This window comes from Sphaerodactylus townsendi, linkage group LG01, assembly GCF_021028975.2.
Source record: "Sphaerodactylus townsendi isolate TG3544 linkage group LG01, MPM_Stown_v2.3, whole genome shotgun sequence".
NCBI lineage: Eukaryota > Metazoa > Chordata > Lepidosauria > Squamata > Sphaerodactylidae > Sphaerodactylus > Sphaerodactylus townsendi.
The window spans coordinates 117,227,347-117,244,260 of NC_059425.1; the positions used below are offsets into that span (position 1 = coordinate 117,227,347).

At 43.5% G+C, this 16,914-nt stretch overlaps 1 protein-coding gene across 4 annotated transcripts in view; it reads left to right on the top strand.

Moving 5' to 3' along the window:
- CEP85L (centrosomal protein 85 like) overlaps positions 1–16,914 on the top strand; it is a 140,092-nt gene that overhangs the window by 89,327 nt on the left and 33,851 nt on the right. For all 4 annotated transcript variants that reach the window (XM_048492193.1, XM_048492201.1, XM_048492208.1 and 1 more), the window contains exon 4: positions 2,405–2,526. In XM_048492193.1, the coding sequence (XP_048348150.1) occupies positions 2,405–2,526 (122 nt within the window). The remainder of the gene's footprint in view (positions 1–2,404; positions 2,527–16,914) is intronic.

Genomic DNA, 16,914 nt, shown 5'->3' on the forward strand with positions numbered 1-16,914 from the left:
GCTTGCCAGTCAAGGTAGCTACCCACTCCCCAGCTGAGGTTGCCTCCCCAAGGGTGATCTGGGCTGCCAAGCTTAGTGCAGGTTTGCCAGCAAAGGTAGCCACCCTTACCCCAGTTCTTATCTGCACAGTCAAGCCTGCTATGGACTTACCAGCTGAGGTAACCAGCCCCCTAAAGCCAACTTCCTCCTCAATTCCATTCTGGGCTGGTGAGCTCACTGCAGGTTCATCAGCCAAGGTAGCACCTTCCCTCCCAGTGCTGATCTGGGCTGGTAAGCCTGTTGTGGCTGGAGGCTCACCAGTTGTGGCAGCTGTCCTTCCCAGTGCCAACCAGCTCCCTCAGTGCTGATGTGGGCTGGCGAGGCTGCTGTGAGCTCATCAACTGAGGCTCCCCCTCAGCACTGACCCCCTCCCCTGGTGCCATTCTGAGCTAGCAAGCCTGCTGGAGGCTCACCAGTCCAGGCAGTCAACCCCTCTGGCCTGGCTCAACCAAGTCACATTTATGTCATATCTGTTCCTCGTAACAAATGAGTTTGATGCCCTCTAGGTTAGTATTAAGAAGTTTTTAATAGTGTGAGTTTGCTCTGTGGTACATTAAAAAACTTCAAAAGTGGGGAAAAGGTATGATGATCTTCAGTGAATTCAAATATAATGGGAAGATAATATGAACTCTTAATAAAGCAAGCACTTCTATACTTAGGAGAGACCTTCTGTTATCTGTGGAAAATTCCAGTCACACTTGCTTTGAATGTCATCTGAAGTACCACCTAGAGGTGTTGTCCATAACATTCACCAGAATAGTGTGGAGGGCTTTCTGGCAAATACATTACTGCATTGGTGCAGGATTTAAAGAAATTACTTTTTCCTCTGACGATATGCATTATTATTTTAGTTGGTCCATAGATATGCCAGTGATATGTAAATCATTTTATGATTTTATTTGTTGAAAAATAGCAGCATATGAAAAAAACAGTTTACTAAAGCCCTCAGAAAGTTTGATTTTGGAGTTGTATCATTCCTTTCTAGAGAATAAGGAATTCTTTCAGAATGGAAAAAAATGCAGTTTTGCTGCTTAGTTTTTCAGACTTACTGTTCAGAAATATCAAATGACTTGTATTTTATTAACATACAATTTCATTTGCTTAGGACCCTTTTGTGAATGTTCAACGCCATGTGCTCTATATGAATAAAGTGTGCTTTGTTGTTCTGGACAGTTCCAGAGAAAGTATATTTATAGTACCACAGTGGGAAAAAGTTGGACGCAAGTAGTGGAAAAATAACGGGTATGTTTTGGAACAAGGAAGATAAACAACTTAGCCTGACCAAGAAAATGGCAAACACCAAACCGTTTAAAAAATTATACAGATTTCCTTTTCTGCACATATACCCCTCCACTCTGTACCCCACCTATGTTCAGAATAACAGAGTATCTATAGTCTTTGCACCCCTAGTTGTTAATTTTATGGAAAACTGGTTCAAATGCCATAGATAGTAATGGGCATATTGCCTAGAACTCTCCAGGCCACTTAGGAAAGAACCCAGTCTGAAAAATGCAGAGTATTTTCCCCCATTATTTTAGAGAACATTCTCACTGTTGCTGGCACTTCCTCCAAGCACACCCATCTTTTGATAGAACACTTTGTTTATTCACATTATTTTGTATGGGATGGAATGTCATAAGTTCCCACTAGCTTATGTTTTACAGGATATTATATTTGATAGTTAAGACCTGGCAAGTTAGCAATTAGCTGTGAGAGAAAGCTAGTCATAGCTGATACAAGGAATGGCTGAAGTACAAATCTGTTTCACAAGTTTTCTGGGGCTGCATAGCTGTGCTGTTTTGTTGTCTTGAAATATCAAGTGAAATCTTTGTCTCATTGTCAGGTATCAAGATCTAGTCACACATACTTTTCTCTCCTTCGTTCAACAGAACTGATTTTCATCACCATCATAAAATTAAAACCCAAGAATGAGGACTTCTTCTTAGTGCTTTTTGTAAGCTACAAGATATCTTTCTCTGACCTCCTGTTGAACAACACAGACTGTCAGTAGCATGGCTGATGTGATGTTAGATGCTTTATTTGGAAGTACAAATAATAATCTGCTGGAAAGGTTCTTAGTGACAGTGAAAACCCAGGATATAGAAGCCAATGTGTAACTCTTCTTACAACACTTCTGCTTACATTGAAGCACAGAGCAAGACCACATAGGACACCTCATAAAGTGCAAAACAGCCGCTAGCCTTGTTTTACCCAAATCCCAATGGGAATGATTGGCTGATGTGATTTCTGAAGCATTAATTATGCTGTTCTCAGCTATTTCAGCAGTATTTTTAAATATATGGAAATATATTCCTTAATTTTGTAGTTTGTTGATAGTAATTTTCTCATGTGCATTTCTGTGCAGGTTCTGAGTGGAACATCTCATCAAGGTTACTCTGGTGCAGGCATTCAGGAATTCAGCAGTTGGGAATCTCTGATGAAAATCAAAGAAGGGCTGTTGAGGCAGAAAGAGATTGTGATCGATCGGTGAGTAATCCTCTTTACTAGTTTCAGTGTTAATTTGTAGTGTAACCTCATGGTCTTGGTCATAAGAAACTATTTCCAAAAAGAGAAGAGTGTGACTGCTAGGCATAGTGGGATTCTTAGCATTTCACATTTAAATATGCCAATACTCAAATAAGCTTTACCTTTTATGTATATATTATATGGATTCATCATGAAAGAAAACCATAGTCGATATTTAGGATTGTAGGAATTATTCGGAAAGGGCTTGGAAAACATGGACAGAGTTATAATTCTGTTCTGCTGTCGTAACAGACGTAATTGTTAACACACAAAGGTGTCTATTTGTCTGTCTAGTCCAGACAGGTCTGTTCTACTTGAAAGCATCCCTCCATAGTCTCAGCTGGATGTCTTGTCCACCCTAGCTGCTCTAGTTCCTTTCACTGGAGATGTCAGGAATTGACCCTGGGAAATTTTGCATACTAACTGAGTGCATATTACTGAGTTTACGTGCTTCAAAAAGGATATTATAGCGCTGGAAATGGTACAAGTTTTGCGGCCTTTGAATTTAGAAAAATATACACCCCCCAAGGGAGGGGACCATTGATAGAGGCTAATGAAATTACAAATACATTTTAGAGAGGCACTAAAGAGTATTTTTCCTTTTATAATGTTAGGATTCGGAACCACTCGATGAAGTTGCTGTCACAGATTTTTGTACAATACCTAACTAAAGAAATCTAAGACATCAGTCACATATATGTTTTGTATTCTTGGGTGTTGGACATACTTTCTCACAATCGTCCTAAATAACAGGCCGTATTCCAAGGGTCTCTAGTTCATTTGTCAGTGATCCAGTTTTAATGAGTGGTTAACATTTCATGGGTTGAATACATACTAATTCTATCAATTGAACAGAACTTTCCTGCCCCTTTAGCTCACAGACATCCATTAAATACTGCTCACAGGGTTGGGGGCGGGGGGCAGGGAAGGAGGGGGAAGACCTTCAGAAACAACTTGAAGGGCTCTATCAATTTAATCTGTATCCAACCATATATTTAATATCTTGCTCCCAGCATTCAGTTACCAGTAAATCTGTAATGTCTGGTGGCTTGATGAATAGGGTATATGTGTGTGTGTGATATATATGGTCAACTATTTTTGGCAATTTGGTCTTACAAATCAATGAAAATGTCCTCTCATCCTGAAAGAGATTTGCAAAATTAAGATTGTGCTACTGCTAAACTTGAGCATTTGTGTGTTTGCTTCTTTTAGGTAAAGAAAATTGATTCTTTGTTTCTGGATAGTAACTGCATCCATGTTTGCATAACTGTAGGCAAAGTGGCTTGTTAGGATCATATTTTCCAGGTGCATGAGGGTTAAAATCAACCATATTTACTTCAAATTAATTTGCTTATGAGAATTTTTATACTGGTTCCAAGAATATGATATACTACAGTCAGACGTTGTTCAGTTCAGTATTCAGGTATGTGATCTTTCACTTCCAATAGATGCATGCATTTAGACCATTAATGTTAGTGGACAACACTTTTTTGGCATCATCGGGGGGGCAGTGTGGCCTCCTTGCCTCTCCTCTGAGAAGGATGAGAAGAAGGAGGCTGCCTCTACCGGGCTTGTAAGCTATGGAGAAAGCCAGGAGGAAGAGGGGGAGATGCAAACCTGGATTGGGGGGAGCAGAGGGACACTACCCTTCAGCACACAGCTGGTGAGAGAGCGTGGGACAACATGGGACCTCCCTCCGGCAGAAAAGCCCCAATACCCCCAGCCCTGTCCCCTGGTGAGTCTGGTCACTGCTGCCTGGCACTGCCCCCCCCCCCCCGGTCCCGCAGGCCTGGTGGTGGGTGCGGGTGGCAAGACGTTGAGTGGGAGTTGGGTCCAGCATCCAGGGCTTGCTATGGATGCCATTTTGTGGTGGTATGTCACTGGTTTTTAATCTAGCATAAGTTGCTTGGTAATGGAGTCTGTGTGCAGGAGTTAGAATGTCCCACTAAGAGATTTGAGTTCAAATTGCCACTCTGCCTAAGTGACATTGGCCCCCTCAGTGTCTGTGTTCCTAACGTATCTTACAGAGTTGTATGCATAAAATGGGAACAGGTCACCATGCATAGTACCTTGAATTCCTTGAAGGAAAGGCAGATAAATAGGCTTGAGCCACTTCGTCAAATGACTGTCACAGACATCTGACAATGTCCACAGAAGCCTATGCTTGAACTGAACCTTATTAGCCTTTAATTTTCACAAGACTTCTGTTATTTTTGCTGCAACAGACAAACATGGCTGCTCTTCTAAAATTATTTATTGGGAAGAAGGGTGTAACAAAACACAGTTACTTCAGCTGTATTGCAGGATAATTTACTCAGATGGCCAAAATTCTAAACCACTAGACCTCCAACCTAGTTTACCCCCCATAAGCCCCTTTCGCTGCCAACTGAGAGCTGCAGAAGTGCCAGATCTTCTGGAAACTAAACCTTCTATTCCTACCTTTTTAGAGACTCTGCCTTAAATCAAGACTTTCTGGCCTTTCCCAATCTCTTTCAGGTTCCTTTAAGTTGCATGGGCCAAGTTTAAGCTTGTGATGCAGGTGCAGAATTGTCACAATTACTCCAACTTCATAAAGAAGGGGGGGGGGGAAATGATAGTTGAATGGGGATTGTTTGACTACAGAGCATAGGAATATAAATTTCCCCTTGCTCAAGGTCTGAAACTTTCCCTATAAGGGCAATTTTTGTGTTTTAATTTATTTTTTAATGTCTTTTATTAGACTTGATTGAGTCTTATTATTTTGTACTAGCGGGGTCTGGCCACGCGTTGCTGTGGCAATTGTCCTTCTCATCACAGTCTGCAACCCACACAGATGTCCATGCAGGTCCAATGATCCCTAGCATAGCCTTTTGGGAGCAGTAGTGGCGAAGAGCAGGTGCACTCTGATCTGAGGAACCGGGTTTGATTCCCAGCTCTGCAGCTTGAGTTGTGGAGGCTTATCTGGGGAATTCATATTAGCCTGTGCACTCCCACACACACCAGCTGTGTGACCTTGGGCTAGTCACAGCTTTTCGGAGCTCTCTCAGCCCCACCCACCTCACAGGGTGTTTGTTGTGCGGGGTGAAGGGCAAGGAGGTTGTAAGCCCCTTTGAGTCTCCTACAGGAGAGAAAGGGGGGATATAAATCCAAACTACTAACACTACTACTGCTGCTGCTGCTGCTGCTACTACTACTACTACTACTACTACTACTTTTGGGGTGGTCAAATGGAATCCCTCTTTCCCTTTTCATTTCACATTATTATATGGTGCTGGCTTGGTTTTTAGTATAAGGTAACCCTTTCCATTCCACAACGGAACTGTCCAGAGTGCGAATCCCACTGTCCATGAGGCTGGTTGACACGCACAGTCCTGGCTTAGGTAAGGCAGAACTGGGGCAAGGAGGCTATCCCAGTCAGGCAGCAGAGGCAGGGTGGTGAGGCGCTCAGATCGAGGCCAGGTCCCTGGGTTTTTAAAGTGCCACGTGCAAAAGAAGCGGAGCCAGTAGTGTTGGTTCACCCCCACCCTGCGGATTTTCTTAGAAGAAAAAGGCAAACTCCAGTTTGCTTTTAGTAAAAGAGAGCTGTGGCGAGTATAGGTGAGGAAGTGGGTAAATGGTGGTTGGATGTGAGGGAGGGCAGAGTGAGGTTTGTGAGGATGAAGTGGATGTGTATGAGAGTATGGGTGTTGTGTGGTAGTATTTGGTGAGGCACAGAGAGTGAAAGTTACCTGCATGTGTGTGTAGGGGGGAACCCCACCTGACGTCTCACACGGCAAAGTGTGTATGTGTTTCACTTCCACTCGTATTACCTAACAGTATTACCTATTTACTGTTTTCACTTCTCATCTCTGGCCACCTCTGCGAACATTCTAAGCCCTCATACCAAGCCCTCAGGCCACAGACAGGCTGCACGAACATTCTAAGGGTGACAGTTAAACAGAGCCAGCTTCATGGCCTGATGTGCCAGGAAAAAGACGTTTTACCTGGCTCAGGTATGGACTTTTGGCAATTTGAAGTTCCAATTACCTGCCCGCAACAGGGAGGGACGTCATGTGAAAATTTGGGGGCGATCTGTCCAGCTGTTTCGGCGTTAGGGCAAGACCAACAAACGAATTGTTAGCTTTTTATATAGAGAGAGATTGTGTTGTAAACTGCCTTGCAGGCTTTTTAGTTCAAACACAGTTTCTATGCAAACTAATCTGATAAGTTCAGTTGCACCCTTTAAGTCCATGGAAGTCAATAGAAAGTGGAGCTATGTATCTTTACTTAGGATTGTACTGTATAAAAATTAAAATCATCTTAGTCACCCAATTTCAGTTTCAAAACTGTTGTAACATTTCTGAAGTAATGCTTCCTCCTATGTATTATTATTATTATTATTATTATTTATTATATTTCTAAACCGCCCTCCCCCGAAGGGCTCAGGGCGGTGAACAAACAGACAGATAGAGCACAATAAAATCAATCATTAAATAACAGCTCTATATACTTAAAACCAACCCAATTAAAAATGCAGCGTTCTAGCATCAATATATTGATGGTGTCCTATTAAGACATCCCCTAACAGAAGAGGGGGAAGAAGAGGGAAGAAGAGAGACAGCAGGGTCCACAGATGTTAAAAAAGGGGGGGGGCCATCAGCGGCTGGACTCTCCAAAAGCCCGGTGGAACAACTCTGTCTTGCAGGCCCTGCGGAAATCATTAAGATCCCGCAGGGCCCGCATAGCTGGAGGTAGAGTGTTCCACCAGGCAGGGGCCAGAGCTGTAAAGGCTCTGGCCCAGGTGGAGGCCAGCCGCGTCATTGAGGGGCCAGGGATCACCAGTAGATTGGCCTCTGCTGAACGCAGAGGTCGATTTGGGACGTATGGGGCAAGACGGTCCCGTAGGTACGGGGGTCCCAGGCCGCGCAAGGCCTTAAAGGTCAACACCAACACCTTGAAGATGATTCGGAATTCAACCGGTAACCAGTGCAGGCGGCGCAACACAGGTGAAATATGATCTCTGGCGGCACCTCCTGTGAGTAGGCGGGCCGCCGCATTCTGGACCAGTTTTAATTTCCGAATCAGCCGCAAGGGAAGGCCTGCGTAGAGCGAGTTGCAATAGTCTAGCCTGGAGGTGACCGTTGCATGGATCACAGTAGCCAGATCCGTTTGGGAGAGGAAGGGGGCCAGCCGTCGGGCCTGCCGGAGATGAAAAAACGCAACCCGGGTTACATGGGCCACCTGGGTCTCCATTGAAAGAGACGAATCCAGGTGGACCCCCAGGCTACGTACGGAGGAGGCCGGTGCCAATGTAGCCCCCTCCCACACCGGCGGCTGGAAGTCCCCAACCCCTCCCCCCGTCCCAGCCAGAGGATCTCCGTCTTCGATGGATTCAGTTTTAACCTGCTCTGCTTCAACCAACCAGCAACCGCCTCCAAACAATGCTGGAGAGCTACAGGGGCGATGACTGCTCCCCCCTCCATCAACAGAATGAGCTGAGTGTCATCAGCGTATTGATGACAGGTCAGCCCAAAGCTCCGTACCAACTGAGCAAGGGGTCGCATATAGATGTTAAATAACATCGGGGACAGCAGCGCTCCCTGAGGTACACCACACTGAAGTGGGCACTTTCGGGAGGCTGAGTCCCCGCACCACACTTGCTGGGTCCGATCCCGGAGAAACGAGGCAATCCACTGAAGGACAGTGCCTCGCACCCCAGAAGTGGCCAGGCGGTGGGTCAAAAGATCGTGATCGACCACATCAAACGCTGCGGTGAGATCTAACAACACCAGCAGCGCCGATCCGCCTTGGTCAAGTTGCATACGGAGCATGTCTGTGACGGCGACAAGAACAGTCTCCGTCCCATGCCCAGCACGGAAGCCGGACTGGAAGGGATCGAAGGCCAATGTGTCCTCCAGGAAACCCTGAAGCTGCTCCAACACCACTCTCTCAATTACCTTCCCCAGAAACGAAAGATTCGAAACGGGGCGGTAATTGGCCAGATCTCCAGGATCTAACGATGGTCTTTTTAAGAGTGGGCGGACCACTGCCTCCTTCAACCCACCCGGAAAAACTCCTTGCTCAAGGGAGCTATTGATGATATTCAACAGGTGGGGTCGTAGCTCCGCCTGGCAAGCTTTAATAAGCCAGGAGGGGCACGGATCCAGAGGACAGGTAGTAGGTCTAACAGCAGCCAGGGCCCTGTCGACAGCGGCTTCAGAGAGCAGGGAAAACTGGGCCAAACAAGGGCCAGAAGACGGCAAGGGAGCCTCCAGTTCACTTATTGTCTCTAAGGTGGAGGGAAGGTCCTGGCGGAGCGACGCGACTTTGTCTGCGAAAAAGCTCATAAATGCCTCACAGCTGATAGTCAATTGTTGATTTGTAGAGCCCTCAGACAATGAGGTGAGTGACCGAATAATACGAAATAATTGTGCTGGGCGAGAGCTAGCAGATGCAAGAGAAGAGGAGAAGAATGCCCTCTTCGCCTCTTTCGTTGCCATCTCATAGGCCTTCATAAACGTCCTATAAGATGTTCGCGCGGCTCCGTCACGAGACTTCCTCCACACTCGCTCTAGCCGTCTGAGCTCCCGTTTCATGCAGCGTAGCTCCTCAGTATACCAAGGAGCCAGCTTTGATCGGGGGCGCAGAAGGCGCCGGGGAGCAACAACCTCGATGGCATCGGAAAGGCGGGAGTTCCAGTCTTCCACCAGGCCATCAAGGGTGCCGGTAGGTTCAGGGTCCCGCAGAGCATTCAGGAATCCAATAGGATCCATAAGTCTCCGCGGGCGGGCATAAATCCGCCCGTCGCCTAGACAGGGATGTCGTGGCACGTCCATCCGGACCTTCAGGGCATAATGGTCAGACCATGGCACTCTGTCTGTAGAGGATATGACCATATCAATCCCCGTCCCAAAGACCAAGTCAAGCGTATGCCCAGCCTCATGAGTGGGGCCAGAACTTACCAAGGAGAGGCCCAGCGTCGCCATGGATGACACTAGGTCTGCAGCCGCCACACACGAGGCGGTGTCGACATGGACGTTGAAGTCCCCCAAGACAATAAGCCTGGGGAACCAGGCTTATGTAGACCTTTCTACAGCTGCAGGGTATGCGATAGACTCCTGCAGAGGGGGTTTGAAGCTGCATTTGATGTAATGCAACATATTTTAGCTACAAAAAAAATCAGCAAAACAATTGCATACATCTGTCAGATTCATAGACCCGAAACAGCACTTGAGGATGCATCATCCATAAAAAGTTGGTTATTTGATGAAGGAGTATGGTTACTTTAAGAATTGCCAAGAGATAATTTGCAGAAAATAGATCTGAGCAGTGATCTGTGAATCTGTTGAATCAATCAGGCAGCCTCTAGCACTGAGACAGATCCAGAGATTCACTAATTAATTCAACCCACATTTTCAGTTCTCCTGTCTATATGAATTGATCTGGGGGAGGGGGCCTTCTATGGATGAGTGAAATCATGTAGGAATATTTGGCTCACAGTGATCTTGGATTTGATTCCAGCCGTAGTTCAACTATAGTTTATGTTATAATGTGAATTGGTGCATTCAGAAGCAACATGGTGTATTTCCAACACTAGAGGGCACAGTGGATTCTTGTATGATTTTTACCAAAGCGATAGGTTTCTACTTTGCTGTCTTGAAAACACATACCTAAACATACATGTTTTCAAATTCTTGAAATTGTTCCAAACTTAATAAGCCATTGCATTCTACACATTTTCACTGTAGTACATAGGACAATGCTGGTACTATTTATTTGGCAATGATTGCCTAGAATGGTAGCATGAATACATACCAAATGCTAAATGTATGACATAACCCCCTGAAAATAATAGTACACCCATCAACAATTGCTGTGTTCTTTTCTAAACGACTTAGGAGAATTCAAAGGGCTTTTAAAGGGAAGGTAAATATAAAGGTTAGGGTTTGAATGAAGTTTGAAATCCTGACACAGCTGTTGAGATCATTGGCTGCCATCTCTACTAGAACCCTCTCTGAATGAGATACTTTTAGTTTTGACAGAATATGTTTGCCTTGATATGCTGAGGAGACAGCATGTAGTTTGATGTGTGTGTATAACACTAGTGTGTTTGCTGGTGTATAATTATGATCCCAAAACCAAGGGTCCCCCTCCCAAATGAGTAACCATGGTTATTTTGGGGTCTTCATTTACATAGTGAAACCCTTAAATGTCAATTGGCCAGTTGTAGCAATGAGTGACTGCAGAAGTTTGGAATAGTTCTAAGAGCATTACTTGAATGGTATATTTGTTTTTGTTCAAGATGATGGTTCTTTAAAGCCCATCAGACTGGGATCAAATACTTGAATGACCATCTATCCCAGTAAGAACCTGTGAAGCAGCTCTGATTCTCTGACCAGGCTTTCTTTGTGTTTCCTCTTGTTAATTTTGCTGCTGCTTAGTCTTGAACCTGTGGCCTTTTTGAATTAGCAACCAGTTTGGATAAGGATCACGGCATGGAGGAGGAGAGGTCCAGCCTCCCTTCATCACTTCCTCCAACTGAAATGACCCCAGAAGTGTTACTTGCCTCACCAGGGGTCTGCATGTTCAGAAGCACATGCAGTCCCCCATGGGGCAAATAATGCTCCCACGCTGCTGTTTCAGGTAAAAAAAAAAATAACCGGGGGAAGGGCCCTGAACTGTGGGCCCTCTGTGGCACTTCGAATTGAGTTCCTTTGAGCAATCTGTGGCTGGGTAGCTTTCTGCAATTCCCCATGCTGACCATGTGCTAAATGCAATGTTTAGCTTGGGCCAAAGTGGAAAGCAAACTTGTTCAAAATCTATTTTAAATTTCTATATCTTTTCTCTCCTTTCGGACTCTAAATGCAAATTGCTTTTTTGTACATTTTTGTGTACTAATGTATCCTGTTGAGCGGTGTAATCAAAACATGATTTGAATATTGCTGCTCCTTATTTGTATTATGATTCTTAATATTGCAGATATTTACTGTTTGCAGAGACACAGGAAGAAATACCCAAAATGAGCTAATGTTTTTTCCCATTTCTGCTATACAAATTGATGTAGAAGGGATGTATATGTGCATGTATATACACTTTCAGCTGTTAAATGGGGCTGACAGCTCTAGCAGATGTAGCATTAATACCAGCAAGTTGCACGTTTTAAAAGATAATTTTGTTATTAAATCTTTTATCACATATTATCACATATTAATTTTATAGGCCTTACACAGTAATTGTACATTTTATATTAATCATTCAGTATAAAATGCATCTAATGTTCTTCAAACCTGCATTGGCTTGTCATATAGAACTGAACCCACCCACCTTCCTTCACACCCATCCATATACTAAACTGGGTCAAGGAGGAAGTGTTGAACTGTATGGATAAGCCTCTACACATAGAGCTCCCCCATAGGGATTAATTTTAAAAAGACTGCATGTGGGACATGCTCCCAAATAGATTCTTTATTAATTAAAGTAAGAAATGAGTAATAAAACACACTGTTGAAATGTCTGTGAAAGAAAGTTTTAGATTGATCTGTTCCTTTCCCCAACCCTTCTCCCGCCTCCCCCCTCCCCCCCAAAAAGCCCACAGTGAGGAGGAAAGAGGTTTCAATCCAGAGCATGTTCACTGACTAATACTTTTGAGTACAAAGGGAACTTTTCTTTTGAACTAAGGAAACTTTCATCATTTTTTCTGTAGCTTCTTTTGAATGCCTGTTACATCTTCAGAAACCGGAAGAAAAGATTTGAGATGGTGTATGGATTTCTTTTTTGCCCTCAAAGATCAACTTTCATGTCTTATTTGTATCAATTTTCACATTAAAGAGCTGGATTGTATAACTAATTCTGGCACATTCATTTGTAACTTGTGTTTAAGGACACTGATATACTATTATTTTTTTAAAAGGTTAAAATGATCGTATTTTTCCACAGTTTATCTTGTTATATGTGCTGAAAAAGTGTTTTGAGATCTATAATCCAGTCCAGGCATTTGGATGTAAGGCAGACACTATGTCAAAAGGAATAAAGATGAGTTTATTGCTGACTTATCCACACTTCTGAAGAGAGGGAAATGAATTAATGCCCACGCTGTGTCTTGAAAGTTCAGTTATACCACCTGTTGCTGCTTAGGTGATCTGGAATATTCTACACATATCTCCTCCTTGTAGACTGCTCCAATGAAGTCACCTCTAAAGTGACCAAATTCTGTTCTGAGATTTTGGGCATAGGAAAGCAGGTATTCTCCTGTGATTGGAAACATTTTTCTAGAACTTTTTTAGGACCTTAGAACTAATTTTACCAGATTATAATTGCAAATGAGGAGTTTTTCCTACCCACTACATTGCACCTACATGTGATATCCTGATACATCTGCTGTGTTGCGTGGAGGGCGGCCATTGTTGTTATGAAATATTATGCTATTGCTGATGTTGTTATAGTTTATTAACTTGTTACTAGTTGTTAACCTGATATTGGATTGTTAAGTATTTGTTGAACTGTGACCCATTAAGGGACTAGTACAACTGACATTGTTACTTCCCTTAGTCTATAGTATTATTATGTTATTGTTTATTTACTTTGTTGTGCACCACCCTGAGCCCTTCGGGGGAGGACGGTATATAAATTAAATATCTAAACTAATCTAATCTATTCCAGACTTTCAAATAAACCTTTATACATAATTAATTACAACACTATTAGGCTATGTGTTTTAATCTGTATATATTAACTTTCTATTTGTATGTAAACTACACTGTTAAATTGCTAACTGATCTCTTGATCATAATAAACTATTGATTTTACAACATCTCCAGAGCTTGTTGGCTTAGTTAGCATAGTTCATGTTTGAAAACAGAGATAGAAGGCTTTCAGATATTCTGCTCTTATGAGGGTTATGGATGATTATGTCCTCAGAGGGCTCCTCCCATTTGGGATGTTCTGCCTCAAACACTAGTCCTAGAACCATTTCGGGTGATATGTTCTCCACTCATGGTCTCTGTGCAGTAAAGGCTATCCTTTCATAAGAGGATTATCAGCAGAGACAGTGACAAATAAATAAAGAAGTATGATGTCAATACTGGGGTTTTGGGAGCAGTGCCAATGGAGAGGGCTGTCATTTGAAATGAGGGAGAAATAGAAGAACAAGCATTTGTGAAACTATTGAAGGTATGGGGTTGGCAAGAGGGGAAACTACAGATTACAACGGCTTGAGAGTAAGGCATTCTTTTTCAAAATATAGATGCAAATTGTGCTTATCTGTACAGGAGGCTTGAGAATCTATTGGAATTTGCTTAAATTATCTGCAGACTATTGAGTATATTATTTCTACTGCCATACTGACTAGATTTGTGAGATCATCATACTATTTTTTTTAAGCAAAGCCCTCACCAGCTTGTGACTATACACTGGATTAATAGTAACAGCTGTGGGGGTAACAAAAGATTAAAACTAGCATACAGTAGCATCAGTAGTGAAATCCTCATGGCATGAGACCTTTTATTGTCAGACAGCCCTGGAGATTTATAGGATTAGATGCGAAATAGGGTATGTTTCTGCTGTTTATTTTGGCATCCTTCTTGAATATCTACCTTCCTTGAAAACATCTGTTGCATCTCTGATGTTGGTTTTTGCTGTAAGAGTTAATTTTGTAGAAGATCATTGCATAAGAATTAAATGAACATTAAAATAGTTCTGTCTCTTTTGAACAGTAGTTTTATGATACAATGTTATTGTAACTGTAAAATAAGCAAATAAAGAAATAACAAGACTACTCAGAAAGATGCTTGCAGCAGGACTGGCCTTTTGCGGGTGGGGGGTTCAAGCTATGTGGCCATGGTCCTAACATCTCACTTGCATCTATTGCTGGCATCTTCAGAGGCATGTTGCCATAAGATGTGTTTCCCTCCACAGAGAAATACGACTTACCATGACATGCCTCTGAAGATGCCAGCCACAAATGAGGGCAAAACATTAGGAGCAAAAATTACCAGACCATGGCCACACAGTCTGGAACCCCCCCCCCCTCCAAAAGCCAGTCCTGTTGCAAGCATTTTTTGGGGAAAACCCGCAACAGCCAGTTGATTCCAACTGTGAAAACCTTCGACAATACACTGGTCTTTTTTCTTTAAACAACATTTTTGAAGCTGGTGAATTTTTCTCCTAACTACTGAACATAAGAACATAAGAACAAGCCAGCTGGATCAGACCAAAGTCCATCTAGTCCAGCTCTCTGCTACTCGCAGTTGCCCACCAGGTGCCTTTGGGAGCTCACATGTAGGATGTGAACGCAATGGCCTTCTGCGGCTGTTGCTCCAGATCACCTGGTCTGTTAAGGCATTTGCAATCTGAGATCAAGGAGGATCAAGATTGGTAGCCATAAATCGACTTCTCCTCCATAAATCTGTCCAAGCCCCTTTTAAAGCTATCCAGGTTAGTGGCCATCACCACCTCCTGTGGCAGCATATTCCAAACACCAATCACACGTTGCGTGAAGAAGTGTTTCCTTTTATTAGTCCTAATTCTTCCCCCCAGCATTTTCAATGAATGCCCCCTGGTTCTAGTATTGTGAGAAAGAGAGAAAAAATTCTCTCTGTCAGCATTTTCTACCCCATGCATAATTTTGTAGACTTCAATCCTTATCCCCCCCCCCTCAGCCCGCCTCCTCTCCAAACTAAAGAGTCCCAAACGCTGCAGCCTCTCCTCATAGGGAAGGTGCTCCAGTCCCTCAATCATCCTTGTTGCCCTTCTCTGCACTTTTTCTATCTCCTCAATATCCTTTTTGAGATGCAGCGACCAGAACTGATTACAATTTCCTCCCAAGTGCAATTAGCACCACTGCTTTATATAGGGGCATGACAATCTTTGCAGTTTTATTATCAATTCCTTTTCTAATGATCCCCAGCATAGAGTTTGCCTTTTTCACAGCTGCCATGCATTGAGTTGACATTCCCATGGAACTATCAACTAAGACGCCTAAATCCCTTTCCTGGTCTGTGACTGATAGCACTGACCCCTGTAGCGTGTATGTGAAGCTTGGATTTTTTGCCCCTATGTGCATCACTTTACATTTTGCTACATTGAACTGCATTTGCCATTTCTGAGCCCACTCACCTAATTTATCAAGGTCCGCTTGGAGCTCTTCACAATCCTTTGTGGTTCTCACCACCCTACATAATTTGGTATCATCTGAAAACTTGGCCACCACGCTACCCACCCCTACTTCCAGGTCATTTATGAATAGGTTAAAGAGCACTGGTCCCAAAACGGATCCTTGGGGGACACCACTCCCGACTTCTCTCCATTGTGAGAACTTCCCATTTACACTCACTCTTTGTTTCCTGTTTCTCAACCAGTTTTGTATCCAGTGATCAATCAGTGGAATGTGTTGATGGTCACAGATTTTTCCTACATTACCTGTTTTCCAGAAGTCCTTTCTGATCCCAGAAAAGTTTATTCCTGGGGTAATTGATTCCCCATAGTTCAAAGGGGGAGAGGATGAAAGTTTGCCTTCTTCATCTTCCATCAGCACAGCAGTACATAGTACATAGATGATGGGTCCCACAATCCAGCAATAACAGGGATGGGCTTTGCACGCTGAAGGTCCCAGGTCCAATTCTGGTATGTGCAGTAGAAAGGAACTGGCAGTAGGTGCAATAAAAGGTCTCAGTCTAAGACCCTGGAGAGCCGCCACTCGTCTGAGTAGACAGTACTGACTTTGATGGGCTCATTTAGCATAAGGCACTTCATGTGTGTGTTTCTTCCATCTGTGGGTTGCTGGATCTAAAGCAAAGGCTAGACTGTTTTACACCAAGCTATGACCACTGTGTATAGCATTGTGAAAAATAAAACACAAAGCTGAGGATAAGCAAACATAAAAAAAACCACAAACTCACTCAGCTGAAACTTGTAAACACTGAAATGTGTACATTCAGAGTGCAATATCAGGTTCTTGAATAGTGGGAAGCCATTTAGGTTCGTTCCTAATGGGTTTAGGCTACGGCCATGGTGGCGAACCTTTGGCACTCCAGATGTATGTACTACAATTCCCATCAGCCCCTGCCAGCATTGCCAATTGGCCATGCTGGCAGAGTCTGATGGGAATTATAGTCCATAACAACTGGAGTGCCAAAGGTTCGCCACCTCTGGACTGCGGTATGCTTGCTGTGGAAGCAGTAACACATGACATGGAAGTAGACAGGGGAAACCGGCTATAAAGGCTCTTGCTCCCCTAGCTTTCCACAAACATCAGAATGGAATTATTCAAGAGGGCTTTTTGCATAGATAAATAAGACCCTGTTATAATGAAATGGTCAGAAAGTTTCATTGACAAAGAGATAGGGCAGTGGTGGCGAACCTGTTGTTGGCCATGCTGGCAGGGGCTGATGGGAA